The sequence below is a fragment of the Ascaphus truei genome, chromosome 21, assembly GCF_040206685.1.
Source record: "Ascaphus truei isolate aAscTru1 chromosome 21, aAscTru1.hap1, whole genome shotgun sequence".
In the NCBI taxonomy this organism is placed as follows: Eukaryota; Metazoa; Chordata; class Amphibia; order Anura; family Ascaphidae; genus Ascaphus; species Ascaphus truei.
In genome coordinates, this window is record NC_134503.1 from 22,388,673 (window position 1) to 22,404,720 (window position 16,048).

General features: G+C 48.4%; 1 protein-coding gene across 5 annotated transcripts in view; it reads left to right on the forward strand.

The window, feature by feature from the left end:
- Positions 1-16,048, forward strand: part of RABGAP1 (RAB GTPase activating protein 1) — a 154,329-nt gene that overhangs the window by 93,984 nt on the left and 44,297 nt on the right. For 4 of the 5 annotated variants that reach the window (XM_075579350.1, XM_075579349.1, XM_075579351.1 and 1 more), the window contains one exon: positions 13,637-13,750. In XM_075579350.1, the coding sequence (XP_075435465.1) occupies positions 13,637-13,750 (114 nt within the window). Of the gene's footprint in view, positions 1-8,013; positions 8,243-13,636; positions 13,751-16,048 lie in introns of those variants that run through there. The other variant, XM_075579352.1, reaches the window with a different exon arrangement.

The following is a 16,048-nucleotide window of genomic DNA, read 5'->3' on the forward strand; positions in this document are numbered from 1 at the left end:
TGTTACACGTTAGTTCCCTGTGTTGGTGGTTCTGCGCAGTGTCGCTGTTACACGTTAGTTCCCTGTGTTGGTGGTTCTGCGCAGTGTTGCTGTTACACGTTAGTTCCCTGTGTTGGTGGTTCTGCGCAGTGTCGCTGTTACACGTTAGTTCCCTGTGTTGGTGGTTCTGCGCAGTGTCGCTGTTACACGTTAGTTCCCTGTGTTGGTGGTTCTGCGCAGTGTCGCTGTTACACGTTAGTTCCCTGTGTTGGTTGTTCTGCGCAGTGTCGCTGTTGCACGTTAGTTGCCTGTGTTGGTGGTTCTGCGCAGTGTCGCTGTTACACGTTTAGTTCCCTGTGTTGGTGGTTCTGCGCAGTGTCGCTGTTACACGTTTAGTTCCCTGTGTTGGTGGTTCTGCGCAGTGTCGCTGTTGCACGTTTAGTTCCCTGTGTTGGTGGTTCTGCGCAGTTTCGCTGTTACACGTTTAGTTCCCTGTGTTGGTGGTTCTGCGCAGTGTCGCTGTTACACGTCAGTTCCCTGTGTTGGTGGTTCTGCGCAGTGTCGCTGTTACACGTTTAGTTCCCTGTGTTGGTGGTTCTGCGCAGTGTCGCTGTTACACGTTAGTTCCCTGTGTTGGTGGTTCTGCGCAGTGTCGCTGTTACACGTTAGTTCCCTGTGTTGGTGGTTCTGCGCAGTATCGCTGTTGCACGTTAGTTCCCTGTGTTGGTGGTTCTGCGCAGTGTCGCTGTTACACGTTGGTTCCCTGTGTTGGTGGTTCTGCGCAGTGTCGCTGTTACACGTTAGTTCCCTGTGTTGGTGGTTCTGCGCAGTGTCACTGTTACACGTTTAGTTCCCTGTGTTGGTGGTTCTGTGCAGTGTCGCTGTTACACGTTAGTTCCCTGTGTTGGTGGTTCTGCGCAGTGTCGCTGTTGCACGTTAGTTCCCTGTGTTGGTGGTTCTGCGCAGTGTCGCTGTTACACGTTAGTTCCCTGTGTTGGTGGTTCTGCGCAGTGTCGCTGTTACACGTTAGTTCCCTGTGTTGGTGGTTCTGCGCAGTGTCGCTGTTACACGTTAGTTCCCTGTGTTGGTGGTTCTGTGCAGTGTCGCACTGTTACACGTTAGTTCCCTGTGTTGGTGGTTCTGTGCAGTGTCGCTGTTACACGTTAGTTCCCTGTGTTGGTGGTTCTGCGCAGTGTCGCTGTTACACGTTAGTTCCCTGTGTTGGTGGTTCTGCGCAGTGTCGCTGTTACACGTTAGTTCCCTGTGTTGGTGGTTCTGCGCAGTGTTGCTGTTACACGTTAGTTCCCTGTGTTGGTGGTTCTGCGCAGTGTCGCTGTTACACGTTAGTTCCCTGTGTTGGTGGTTCTGCGCAGTGTCGCTGTTACACGTTAGTTCCCTGTGTTGGTGGTTCTGCGCAGTGTCGCTGTTACACGTTAGTTCCCTGTGTTGGTTGTTCTGCGCAGTGTCGCTGTTGCACGTTAGTTGCCTGTGTTGGTGGTTCTGCGCAGTGTCGCTGTTACACGTTTAGTTCCCTGTGTTGGTGGTTCTGCGCAGTGTCGCTGTTACACGTTTAGTTCCCTGTGTTGGTGGTTCTGCGCAGTGTCGCTGTTGCACGTTTAGTTCCCTGTGTTGGTGGTTCTGCGCAGTGTCGCTGTTACACGTTTAGTTCCCTGTGTTGGTGGTTCTGCGCAGTGTCGCTGTTACACGTCAGTTCCCTGTGTTGGTGGTTCTGCGCAGTGTCGCTGTTACACGTTAGTTCCCTGTGTTGGTGGTTCTGCGCAGTGTCGCTGTTACACGTTCGTTCCCTGTGTTGGTGGTTCTGCGCAGTGTCGCTGTTACACGTTTAGTTCCCTGTGTTGGTGGTTCTGCGCAGTGTCGCTGTTGCACGTTAGTTCCCTGTGTTGGTAGTTCTGCGCAGTGTCGCTGTTACACGTTATTTCCCTGTGTTGGTGGTTCTGCGCAGTGTCGCTGTTACATGTTAGTTCCCTGTGTTGGTGGTTTTGCGCAGTGTCGCTGTTACACGTTTAGTTCCCCGTGTTGGTGGTTCTGCGCAGTGTCGCTGTTACACGTTTAGTTCCCTGTGTTGGTGGTTCTGCGCAGTGTCGCTGTTACACGTTAGTTCCCTGTGTTGGTGGTTCTGCGCAGTGTCGCTGTTACACGTTTAGTTCCCTGTGTTGGTGGTTCTGCGCAGTGTCGCTGTTACACGTTAGTTCCCAGTGTTGGTGGTTCTGCGCAGTGTCGCTGTTACACGTTAGTTCCCTGTGTTGGTGGTTCTGCGCAGTGTCGCTGTTGCACGTTAGTTCCCTGTGTTGGTGGTTCTGCGCAGTGTCGCTGTTACACGTTTAGTTCCCTGTGTTGGTGGTTCTGCGCAGTGTCGCTGTTACACGTTAGTTCCCTGTGTTGGTGGTTCTGCGCAGTGTCGCTGTTACACGTTAGTTCCCTGTGTTGGTGGTTCTGCGCAGTGTCGCTGTTACACGTTAGTTCCCTGTGTTGGTGGTTCTGCGCAGTGTCGCTTATACACGTTTAGTTCCCTGTGTTGGTGGTTCTGCGCAGTGTCGCTGTTACACGTTAGTTCCCTGTGTTGGTGGTTCTGCGCAGTGTCGCTGTTGCACGTTAGTTCCCAGTGTTGGTGGTTCTGCGCAGTGTCGCTGTTACACGTTAGTTCCCTGTGTTGGTGGTTCTGCGCAGTGTCGCTGTTACACGTTTAGTTCCCTGTGTTGGTGGTTCTGCGCAGTGTCACTGTTACACGTTTAGTTCCCTGTGTTGGTGGTTCTGCGCAGTGTCGCTGTTACACGTTAGTTCCCTGTGTTGGTGGTTCTGCGCAGTGTCGCTGTTACACGTTAGTTCCCTGTGTTGGTGGTTCTGCGCAGTGTCGCTGTTACACGTTTAGTTCCCTGTGTTGGTGGTTCTGCGCAGTGTCGCTGTTACACGTTTAGTTCCCTGTGTTGGTGGTTCTGCGCAGTGTCGCTTATACACGTTTAGTTCCCTGTGTTGGTGGTTCTGCGCAGTGTCGCTGTTACACGTTAGTTCCCTGTGTTGGTGGTTCTGCGCAGTGTCGCTGTTACACGTCAGTTCCCTGTGTTGGTGGTTCTGCGCAGTGTCACTGTTGCACGTTGGTTTCCTGTGTTGGTGGTTCTGCGCAGTGTCACTGTTGCACGTTAGTTTCCTGTGTTGGTGGTTCTGCGCAGTGTCACTGTTGCACGTTAGTTTCCTGTGTTGGTGGCTCTGCGCAGTGTCGCTGTTACACGTTAGTTCCCTGTGTTGTTGGTTCTGCGCAGTGTCGCTGTTACACGTTTAGTTCCCTTTGTTTGTGGTTCTTCGTTAGTTCCCTGTGTTGGTGGTTCTGCGCAGTGTCGCTGTTACACGTTAGTTCCCTGTGTTGGTGGTTCTGCGCAGTGTCGCTGTTACACGTTTAGTTCCCTGTGTTGGTGGTTCTGCGCAGTGTCGCTGTTACACGTTTAGTTCCCTGTGTTGGTGGTTCTGCGCAGTGTCGCTGTTGCACGTTAGTTCCCTGTGTTGGTGGTTCTGCGCAGTGTCGCTGTTACACGTTAGTTCCCTGTGTTGGTGGTTCTGCGCAGTGTCGCTGTTACACGTTAGTTCCCTGTGTTGGTGGTTCTGCGCAGTGTCGCTGTTACACGTTAGTTCCCTGTGTTGGTGGTTCTGCGCAGTGTCGCTGTTGCACGTTAGTTCCCTGTGTTGGTGGTTCTGCGCAGTGTCGCTGTTACATGTTTAGTTCCCTGTATTGGAGGTTCTGCGCAGTGTCGCTGTTGCACGTTAGTTCCCTGTGTTGGTGGTTCTGCGCAGTGTCGCTGTTACACGTTTAGTTCCCTGTGTTGGTGGTTCTGCGCAGTGTCGCTGTTACACGTTTAGTTCCCTGTGTTGGTGGTTCTGCGCAGTGTCGCTGTTGCACGTTAGTTCCCTGTGTTGGTGGTTCTGCGCAGTGTCGCTGTTGCACGTTAGTTCCCTGTGTTGGTGGTTCTGCGCAGTGTCGCTGTTACACGTTAGTTCCCTGTGTTGGTGGTTCTGCGCAGTGTCGCTGTTACACGTTAGTTCCCTGTGTTGGTGGTTCTGCGCAGTGTCGCTGTTACACGTTAGTTCCCTGTGTTGGTGGTTCTGCGCAGTGTCGCTGTTACACGTTAGTTCCCTGTGTTGGTGGTTCTGCGCAGTGTCGCTGTTACACGTTAGTTCCCTGTGTTGGTGGTTCTGCGCAGTGTCGCTGTTACAGGTTTAGTTCCCTGTGTTGGTGGTTCTGCGCAGTGTCGCTGTTACACGTTAGTTCCCTGTGTTGGTGGTTCTGCGCAGTGTCGCGCTGTTACACGTTTACTTGTGGAGTCGTAACGCAGCGATAATAAGAATGAGGTCACTGTGCGTACAGCGCAGGATAGGGGACACAGCAGCTGTAAGTATTTTTGGTACCTTATTAACATCCCTCGGTGCAGTCACAATGTGGACCGCACAGTTGTTTTCCATCTGTTATCCATACGTGATATAATATTATTGCCACATAACGCTTCAGAAATTTGCTTGTGTATAAGCATCAGCAGTTATAGGGAAGACATTTGTAAGGAAGCTGATTTTCCAGGTACTTTTATTTTTAGAATTGAATGGTTTTATGATGATGACAAAAATAAATCTGTGCTTTTCTCCACCAAACTGTGTGAGTCCGATGCCGATTGGCTGTGTAAGGAGATGGCGTGTGCTGGTTATATTTCTAGTCTTGTTTCATACATTGTAGCACATTTAAATATGAGGCATGTTAAACAATCACCAAAACAATGGAGATGGGGGAAGGGGAGAGTGAATAATGTGTATATGGGTTAAATGGGGTTTATTGATGCATAGATTTGCTGCTCAAACCCTCAGATGAACTGTTTCCAGAGTATGATTTCTCCAAGCGCAGGGGGGCGCAGCAGGTGGCAAAGGGAAGAAATGGGCAGAATAGAGAAATATGTTTAATCTGCGGTTCCTGTTTGGGGCCAATGTGCGGGTACATCTCACATTTACCCCAAAATAGCATATCCCAAACAGTAGCAGTGTTATCATTGTTATCCATGTAGTCTGGTCGGTGGGCTAAGCGGGAATAGTGCAGGCAGTGTAAACACGTTTGTATCCAACAGATAAAATTAACAGAAAGTGCACGTACAAAGCGGCCATTCTTTAACGCTTATTATAGACTAAAGCAGTAAAATTCCGGGCATTATCCAATCAGTAATGCCCGGAATTTAAGCAGCAGAATGTGTAGTTTTCAATGTGTTTATTTCCAGCCAATCAGCTTTCAGAACAGCTCAGACAGGGCAGGGGATTCGTCTGATTGAAGTAACAGCTCTGAGACAGGGCAGGGGATTGGTCAGGATGTATGAGCCACGTGTTGACTCCTCCCCCTCCCGAGCTGACTGAGATTTCTTGAGCAGATTCAGTTGAATTGGGAGCGAGGGGGGGGGGGGGGGGGGAGAGACTGCACAGAAGTAAGTGGCTGTCTGCAGTCTCTTTGTGGCTGCAGTTTGTGTGTGAGTGTCAGTAGCAGTGAGTGTGTGCTGTGCTGTTGTATATCTGTGTAGAGGTGCTGAGTGTGTGTGTGTCAGCAGCAGTGTTTATGGGTGTAGCATGTGTGTTGTAGCAGCAGTGTGTGTGTGTAGAGGTGTGTGTGGGTGGTTGTGTGTGTAGAGGTGCAGTGTTGTGTATAGAGGTGCAGTGTTGGGTGTGTGTAGAGGTGCAGTGTGGGGTGTGTGTAGAGGTGGGGGGGAGTGCAAAGTTTAGTAAGTGGCTGCATTTTTTATTGTGGCTGCTGTGTGTGTTGTGTTGTGTTGTGCTGTTGTATGTGTAGCAGCAGTTTGTGTGTGTAGAGCTGATGTGTGTGTATAGAGCTCCAGTGTGTGTGTGTGTGTGTGTGTCAGCAGCAGTGTTTATGGGTGTAGCATGTGTGTGTGGCAGCAGAGTTTGTGTGCGTAGAGCTGCTTTGGTGTGTGTGTGTGTGTGTGTGTGTGTGTGTGTGTGTGTGTGTGTGTGTGTGTAGCTGCTGTTGTGTGTGTGTGTGTGTGTGTGTGTGTGTGTGTGTGTGTGTGTGTGTGTGTGTGTGTGTGTGTGTGTGTGTGTGTGTGTGTGTGTGTAGAGCTGCTGTGTTGTGTGTGTGTGTAGAGCTGCTGTGTTGTGTGTGTGTGTAGAGCTGCTGTGTTGTGTGTGTGTGTAGAGCTGCTGTGTTGTGTGTGTGTGTGTAGAGCTGCTGTGTTGTGTGTGTGTGTGTAGAGCTGCTGTGTTGTGTGTGTGTGTGTAGAGCTGCTGTGTTGTGTGTGTGTGTAGAGCTGCTGTGTTGTGTGTGTGTGTGTGTGTAGAGCTGCTGTGTTGTGTGTGTGTGTGTGTAGAGCTGCTGTGTTGTGTGTGTGTGTGTGTAGAGCTGCTGTGTTGTGTGTGTGTGTAGAGCTGCTGTGTTGTGTGTGTGTAGAGGTGCTGTATTGTGTAGGTGTGTGTGTGGAGGTGTGTGGAGGTGCGTGTGGAGGTGCGTGTGTGTGTGTAGAGGTGCTGTATTGTGTGTGTGTGTGTGTGTGTGTGTGTGTGTGTGTGTGTGTGTGTGTGTGTGTGTGTAGGTGCTGTATTGTGTGTCTGTAGAGGTGCTGTGTTGTGTGTGTGTAGAGGTGCTGTGTTGTGTGTGTGTAGAAGTGTTGAGTGTAGAGGAGGTGGTGTGTGTGTGTGTGTGTGTGTGTGTGTGTGTGTGTGTGTATGTGTAGCAGCAGCAGTTTGTGTGTGTTGAGCAGTTGGTGTGTGTGTGTGTGTGTATACACAGAGGGGCGGCAGTGTGTGATATAGAAATCTGCAGTGTAAGAGTATATAGAGGTGGTTTCATGTATTTACCATTTTATTTTAATAACAAAATCTAACTATACAAAAGTGTCTATTATTTATGAAATAAGCCTACATTTAGCCTATAATAGTAATAATCCCCTCAGAACAGGGCATTACTGGCCAATAATGCCCTGGCTGGGTTAAAGTCCCTTCGGGGATTATTACTTAAATAACAGATGTAATCTGTGAAGAATCTCCTGAGCTGTTGGCAAGCTGCTGTCTCGTCCCCTCCGTGCGTGCGCTGCTGTCTCGTCCCCTCCGTGCGTGCGCTGCTGTCTCGTCCCCTCCGTGCGCGCGCTGCTGTCTCGTCCCCTCCGTGCGTGCGCTGCTGTCTCGTCCCCTCTGTGCGTGCGCTGCTGTCTCGTCCCCTCTGTGCGTGCGCTGCTGTCTCGTCCCCTCCGTGCGTGCGCTGCTGTTTCGTCCCCTCCGTGCGCTGCTGTCTCGTCCCCTCCGTGCGTACGCTGCTGTCTCGTCCCCTCCGTGCGTGCGCTGCTGTCTCGTCCCCTCAGTGCGTGCACTGCTGTCTCGTCCCCTCCGTGCGTGCGCTGCTGTCTCGTCCCCTCCGTGCGTGCTGTGGTCTCGTCCCCTCCGTGCGTGCGCTGCGGTCTGGTCCCCTCCGTGCGTGCGCTGCGGTCTCGTCCCCTCCGTGCGCGCGCTGCTGTCTCGTCCCCTCCGTGCGCGCGCTGCTGTCTCGTCCCCTCCGTGCGCGCGCTGCTGTCTCGTCCCCTCCGTGCGTGCGCTGCTGTCTCGTCCCCTCCGTGCGTGCGCTGCTGTCTCGTCCCCTCCGTGCATGCGCTGCGGTCTGGTCCACACCGTGCGTGCTGCGGTCTCATCCCCTCTGTGCGTGCGCTGCGGTCTCGTCCCCTCCGTGCGTGCGCTGCTGTCTCGTCCCCTCCGTGCGTGTGCTGCTGTCTCGTCCCCTCCGTGCGTGCGCTGCTGTCTCGTCCCCTCCGTGCGTGCGCTGCTGTCTCGTCCCCTCCGTGTGTGCGCTGCTGTCTCGTCCCCTCCGTGCGTGCGCTGCTGTCTCGTCCCCTCCGTGCGTGTGCTGCTGTCTCGTCCCCTCCGTGCGTGCGCTGCTGTCTCATCCCCTCCGTGCGTGCGCTGCTGTCTCGTCCCCTCCGTGCGTGCGCTGCGGTCTGGTCCACACCGTGCGTGCTGCGGTCTCGCCACGTGCTTGCTCGCGCTTGCTGTGGTCACTTCCGACTCCATACCCGCGATTGCTGCGCTCTTGCCGCCTCCGTGCATACGCTTGGTGCGGTCTCGCCGCCTCCATGCATGCACTTGCGGCGGGCTCGCTGCCTCCGTGCGTGCGCTGTGGCCTTGCGTGATGCATCTGTCCGCCCTCCCGGAATCGCTGGATGAAACGAGCTGTCGCTCTCCGATTCCCAGACTGCCACTGTTTGGGATATGCTATTTTGGGGTAAATGTGAGTAGTAACGCCGCATTGACCCTAATGTTACCCACAGAGTATAAATATTGCGCGGTTGTGTCTATTTCTTCTCTTGGTTACCTGCGCTTGGAGAAAGGTGCAGATATGAGGGTGATAAAGGGAAATATTCATCCTGGAGACCATACACGGAGTAGAGTTATTTTTGCACGGGCTTCATGTTTCAGGCGGTTTTCTGTTGGTTTTGAGTCAGATAGAATGGGCAGTGTTACTACATGTGGGAGCTGCGTGTGTCATGCGTGTGCCATGCGTGTGCTATCCCGTCCCTCTCGTACACGGGCGGAGAGTAATGAATAAAGAATGAGAAGGGAGGAAGTGCTACCAAAATCTGCGATTATGAGAAATAAAATCTCCTTCAATAGATCGAATATAGGAATTCAAAAGTATTACAAATATACCGTTTTTGCCTGATTTTAAGGCGACGTTTTCTTTTCCAATAAAGTTAAGTCGAAACGTACAGCTGCGCCTTTATAATCGGGCCCCGCCCACTTTGCGAGCCAATCAGCAGTGGGATGTAGATGGGTAAAACAGAGGAAGCTCCGCCTTGGGGGCCTGAGGCGGCCATGTTGCTTGTGGCAGGAAGATCAGACGCAGAGATGCGTGTGAGAGCATGTGAACTTTTATTCTTTCCAGCAACTACTGAAATTAGGGGGTCGCCTTATGCTCAGGGTCGCCCTATTATCAGTAAAATACAATATGTATATAGATTAAAGAATAATGGTGGTAATTTTATTATTAATAACAATGTAATCTCCGTTGTGCAAAAACAGAGCAATTATATAAATATATATAAACCACCAAATAAAATAGAATATCGGATAAACCGAACATACCACATATAGGGTGCACAGCAAATGCACCTTTAATAAACACAGTGAGGGAAATAGCATATAAATGTGGCATCTGAAAAATAATATACAAATATAATAAGTTACTCTTAATATCCATATTTTAAAGTGCCAAACACCTTACCCCACATGCATCAGCCCTAGTGCAGAAATAAGTGGGGTTTCTCTCAAATCCTCCAGTCCAGTAAAAGGCATAATCCCCGTTATACTCCAATCTGTGTGGGAGTGGGCTGCGCTGCGTGTGGGAGTGGGCTGCGCTGCATGTGGGAGTGGGCTGCGCTGCATGTGGGAGTGAGCTGCGCTGCATGTGGAAGTGGGCTGCGCTGCGTTGATCAGCAGCACACAGTGCTACATTGTCCTATATTATCCAGGAGTATCATTTGAATAAATACTAATAAGTGGTAATACACTCATAATTGTTCATAATAAAACAAGCATTTATTGATGAAAAGTAGAGAATAATTCTCCCTTAGGTTGCGTTATCTCCTAGTGCTGCCTTTTAATGGTAGTATCTCGGTACGAACAGCAGTTCCAGCACCTACCGATAAGGTCACTTACCTGAGCGTCCCGGCGGAGGCACGCAGGACTATCCCAGCTTTATCCGGAAACCAGAAGTGATACCAGTAATGGGCTGAAAGAATCGTCATTACCCCCGCGCGTGTCGTGGCTCTACATAATCGGAAGGATCTTGGGAACGACGTAAGAGAGATCAATAAAACGCGTTGGAGATAATGGTGATTCTTTCAGGCCCCTCTGGTGAGTCGGGATTGGGCTGCTCGAGTAGTGACCTCATCGGTAGGCACTGACCTTTCTGTATGTACCAAGACGCTGAAATGACAGGCCGCACCCGGAGTTGTCGTGACCTAAGGGAGAATTTGTCTCTGCTTTTTCAACAATAAGTGTTTATAACAAAGCAAACGGTGAGTACATTACCGTGTTTTAGGATTTATTAAATTATACATCTGGACAATATCATATTAGGTGCTGCTGTTGCGTTTTTTTTTTTTTATCTTTGACATATTTCATAGAACTGACAACGAACCACTAAAATGTTTATATAAAAAAATATTCTGTGTTGCTTCTATTTTTATTCCTGTTGGTTCTGCTTCGATATCCTAAAATAATCATGTAATAACGCTGGCCTCATTCCTAAAACTGCTAGGAGCGAAAACAACAGACCTCTTATTATTCAGGCACAGAATAAAGAACAAACTGATAAAGAAATGCTGTTTAATTTTTTTTACTCTATTAAGCGGGTCTGCTGTTGCTCTATACAATGATTTTATTGACTTGCTGACATTTAAAAGCACTATATAATCGGGGTCTCGCTGCATGAGAGAGCTCCTGATTCCCCACACTCCCACTCCCCCATTTCGATCCGCACGTGAAGGACTCCCAACAGTTCCCAGAATCTCCTAGACTTCTTTTGGGGCCCGAGTTTCTAACCATGTGCCTCCTACTTTTGACAGTCTCGTACGGCCTGAGGCACCCCTCTCTGGAAAAAAAATTTTAAAACGGACTCAAGGCGTACCTCTTGACCCAGGCATTCAATGAGTGAACCGCAACCTCCGACATTCAATACAAACCGTATAATTGCATTCTATATTCTGTTCGCCCTACATTGGGAAAAGCACTATTTTTAAATAAAGATCTTCTTAATAATAATGTATTTAATCTATATGTGATTGGGTTAATTGAATAGCTTAGCGATGAACTCACTGGTCATTAGTGGACATTGTATTAAGTACTGTATAAAAAAGAGAAGCACATTTTGAATTCCGTAATGCCGTCCCATTGCTCACACATGGTGACATAACGCATGGATAGCAGTTTGGTCAGGGAACTTACTGACCAGTCTTGTGTGTCCATGATTGAGGCCAATTCCAAAGTGCCGGGAAATCATTCTAGGCGAGGAGAAACCCGCTCGTGCATCCAACACAACATAGACACAACTTTCTTCAAAGTGCCGGTCTCCTCTAGGACAGAGGTATAAGGTAGAGCTCAACTCACAAGTTCGTAATGCAATTCTCCATTGAATGTGACAGCCAAGAACAGTGGAAAGACCACGTTTCAGGTCCTGATGAAAGGTCCATAAGGGAGCTGAAACGTTGTTTCTCCTCTGTTCTTGGCTGTCACATTAAATGGAGAATTGCATTATGAACTTGTGAGTGGATCTCTACCTTATACCTCTGTCTTAGAGGAGACCTAGAACTTGTTCATGATTAAGAGGGGCCAAACAGTGGATATATAATAATGAGATGGATCTAATTCACAGATACTCATTTTGATTGAAATTAAGCTGCATGACAGGCTCAGTGAGAGTCTGTGGGGCGCACTTCTTGGGGCCAGGAGCAGAAGACCCTGTTATGTTTATTTTCAGACCCATTCCAACCTTCATGTTTCTGGTAACCCTAAATAGTATTGTTTGTTTTGGGAAACAAAGCATGTAATAGGGTCCTATTTCTCATGGCTTTTCGGTGCTTTGTTTATTACTTTCACTTTCTTCCTGTCTTTCTAAGCTCACTCGGGGTTTGCCGGGGGTGTGGGCTCTGGAGGGTTTCCTACAGTTCTCATTGCCCTACAAGCTTGAGAAATGGCCCAGTGAGCCAATTCTCATAGAAAGGTATAAAAATAGCCGAGAGAAGGTTGGACGATGCCCCCCTGCCACCGCCCTCACTGGGGGGGGGCCAGGCTTCCAGCAACGCTTACAAAAACATGCTCTTTGTTTCAATCATTTTATGTACTGTTATCACTTCCTCAAGATTGAATGGAATTGAAAGAGGCACATGTGGCGGGACTCCAGATAACGCTTTCTCACAGAGCTCAATGCCCTGCATTCTGCCACTTCAGGGAGCAGATAAGGCCCTATATTAAAAGGATCAATCCAGCCATTACTGCAGAGTTAAACTGGGATTGAAGATTAAATAAAGACAGCTAGAATAACTGCCCCGGTGTCTTCTCCATGTACAGAAGAAGCCCTAAGCACTTGAACATTTAAAACGTCCCACTTAAAGGTGTCAGTACAGGTAGTCCTCGTTATCCAACGTTTCACATTACAACGAATGGCATATCCAACGCTTTACAATGCAACCCTAGGGGCCGTTTTTCGACGCCGGAATGCGTTATCCACCGTTCACCGCCACTGATTAACATGGGACTCACTTTACATCGGTGTCACTATCCAAGGCTACTTCCAGAACGGGTTCCCTTGGATAACCCGGGACTGCCTGTATTGAATAACACACAACGTAATGTAATTGCAGTTTGTCTTTAGGATTAGTAATAATAATCTGACGTTCCCCCTGTTTTGTGTCTGTAATTTACACAGTGAAGTCATATGGTAGCAAATCGTGTGTATATATATATATATATATCTTGGTTTAAATGATCAGAGCATCACTGTATGTATACACGCTGATGATGTGGCCCTCCTGTTCTTGCCTTCTGTACCCCACTTGGGAAAAACATATTATGTATAAAGTGTTAAAAAAAAAATTAAAAAAAAACTGAGAAACTCCCACTTCATAGTATGAATCTGTGTAATAATCAATCTGTTACGGGTAGGATACAAATGCCCTCATAAACATGAGGTTAGAACTTTGCACAGAGTGGGTGCCTCGTGTTACCAGCCGATGTATCTTGGAATCACATGCCCAGGAGACTGGGTGCAGAGCGGGTGAGCAGCGGATTCGGCTGTGATGATCCCGAGAGTCGCTGTTTCACGCTATCTGGCGTTCTCAACCGACTATCGAGTATCCGCCTCATCTCACAAGGGCTGTCCCCAAACAGCTGGCGTACTCCCTTCAGACAGCCCTCACCTAGACAACCCAACGCGTTTCATCGCAAACACAGACTTCTTCAGGGCTTTGAATATACACAAGGGGCACGTCGCTACACCAGACACACATACATGCAAATGACAAGAAATAATCTACCTGGTGCAAGGGAGAAAGCACAAAGCATAACACACAAATAATCAGAGGATTATAAATAGCCCCCTATAATTGCACTCAAGGTAGGTGACAAATAATGTATATTGTCTATTGTGAACTGGTTGGATAATAGCCAAATCCTAGCATAGGATACACCGCCTGAAGGTCACACTCAAATGAAAATAACAAAAACTTTAATAGTATGCTATAAAAACGACGAGACACTATAAAATGCACAACAGTACATAGATAAAATCCCCAAATGTGTTTGGTAACGGTACAAATATGAACAAATTATGTTCCAAACATATAGCTAGTGGCAAATCTGTTGCTATAGCAGCCAGTTCACAATAGACAATATACGTTATTTGTCACCTACCTTGAGTGCAATTATAGGGGGCTATTTATAATCCTCTGATTATTTGTGTGTTATTCTTCAGGGCTTTCCCTGTTTGGGGACGCCATAGGAGGCTGGGTGGGCGAGGGTGTGTTAGGGCTGGGGGGGCGGGGATGTTTTAGGGCTGGGCTGTACAGCATATAGTACATTTTTTGTACGTAGATGACACACACCGTTGCGTTTCTTCTTTTCCCAGGAGTCTCCGCAGGACAGCGCCATCACAAGGGACATCAACCGGACGTTCCCAGCTCATGACTACTTCAAAGACACTGGCGGAGACGGGCAGGACTCTCTCTACAAAATCTGCAAGGTATTCCAGCATTACTCCACATATGTCATGTTTATAGTGCCTGCCACGAACGGCACACCTGTGAGTATGTGACTTGTGTATGTGACGAGGGTTAATACACACAGCTATCTAGCTGACTTGGTAATCTCCCCAAAAATGAGCAATATCTCCTCTCAATCCATCACAAATATAACCATTAAATCGCTGCCACCACCAAGGATAGAAAAAGTCTTCTTGCTAGGGACCCGTTTACTAAGAAAAATACGTCATTAACGCACACAAAATAGATTGTAGCAAAATGCGTCCGAAAATGTAGTTACTCTCTTCATAAACTTGCAACGTTGAATTAAAGCCCTAAACAGTACTTATTACATTTTAGATTTAATATAAAAAAGTAGCACAGTGCTTAGTTCCAGAACATTTTGAAACATACTGTATAATATATGCAGTTCAATAAAATAACAGGGTGAAACAAGAAAATCTAAACACGTCGCCACATAAAAATATCAGATGCCTTCAAAGAGGGCTTGGAGTTGAAAGTGACAGAATCCACGCGTGTAATTGGCATGACGCACCCTCTGTTGAATTCTAAATTCACAGCCCAAATGCATGTTTTTTAATCCGAAAACTCCCTGCTTTTTAAACGGACGAAGCCAACCTCCTGGGCATGTCCTTAACGCCCCTTCATCATTCTCTAATCCATTGTTATGGCTTGGGAGAAAATATTTAAAAAAATGAATTGAAAAATGCCTCGTAACGCCTAGATCAGGGGTGTGCAAAGTGGGGGGCGCCACCCGGGGGGGGAAGGAGAATTTCCAGGAGGGGACGCGGCTGCTACATAGGTCCCATGCTCTCCCCCCAAGGCATTTAAATGCTGGGGGGTGTTGAGGGGGGGGGGACCGCGCGAGGCCTCTGCAGCTTCTCCTACCTGGTCTTTGGAACTGGCGTCAAATGAAGTCATGGGGTCACGTGACATCGCGTTGCCATGACAACGTGACGCCGGAGCCGAGGAGGGGCGGGGCGAGCCGGGAGGTAAGCAGGCAGGGGGGGGCACAGGTTAAAAGCTTAGCGCACCCCTGGCCTAGAGTATTGTGACCCACCTCATCGCGTTCGGGTAAATTTGCCGCAGGCATAGAGATTAGTCTTGACAGGGTTAATCCTACATTTGAGAGACAAATGGATATCTGTCTGACCATTGCACCCTCACCATATATATATATATAATGCGTTATTCTTGTGAATCGTATCAGACCCGCGATATCTTATAGTTGGTAAACGTGCACAGACGTGGCATGTCTTCCTGGCCATGCCCTCTTGCGTTACCCAATCACGTGAGGAATGTATTTTGTTACCTAAAGATGCCCCATTTATTTCCACTGTCAGCCAGAGTTGTGAGTCTGTGTTTTTAACCCCCTCACAATCCCAGACCAGGTTTGCTCTTAGATACGGTAACCCCACTTCTAGACAAACACAGAAACAGGCCGGGGTCATTGTGGCCTGACCCCAATACAAACAATACAAACAATACATGCATATTTAAGATGTAACTCGTAACTGAAATGAACATTTTGTGCGCCCGATTATTAAAATACTGAATATTTTATTGGTCTTATGACAGTGCCCACAAGTTACACGGCGCTTTGCAGTTTTTGCAAACATTACAATGCGAGAAATATATAAATTTAGATGGGATAGGCGCATTGATATAACTGGGATAAAGGAGTTCCTACCCCAGAGAGCTTACAATCTAATTGTCATTTGGAGGGAATAACGGAAGCAATAGCAGTAAAATGAAGTACATTGATTAGAACGTGTGTTGGGGAGTAGTGGTCACCCAGGGCTATTTAAACGCTACGTTGAACAGGTGAGTTTTCAGCTGGGGTTTGACGTTAGAGAGAGGAGGTAGATACTCAATTACCATTGAGAGGGAGAAAGTTTCAGAGATAGGTGCACTATGTGAGAAGGTGGTAGGTGTGTGAGAGAGTTATAAAGAGAGTAAAGTTATAAAGAGATTAAAGAAAGTCACTATTTGTATTGTTTTGCAGGGAGGTGCAGTGCGGGCGTCTCAATGCGTTATTTAATGCAGTGGTGCAGGGATCGCAGTGTGCCATTTAATGCAGTGGTGCAGGGATCGGCAGTGTGCTATTGAATGCAGTGGTGCAGGGATCGGCAGTGTGCTATTGAATGCAGTGGTGCAGGGATCGGGAGTGTGATATTGAATGCAGTGGTGCAGGGATCGCAGTGTGCTATTGAATGCAGTGGTGCAGGGATCGGCAGTGTGCTATTGAATGCAGTGGTGCAGGGATCGGCCGTGTGCTA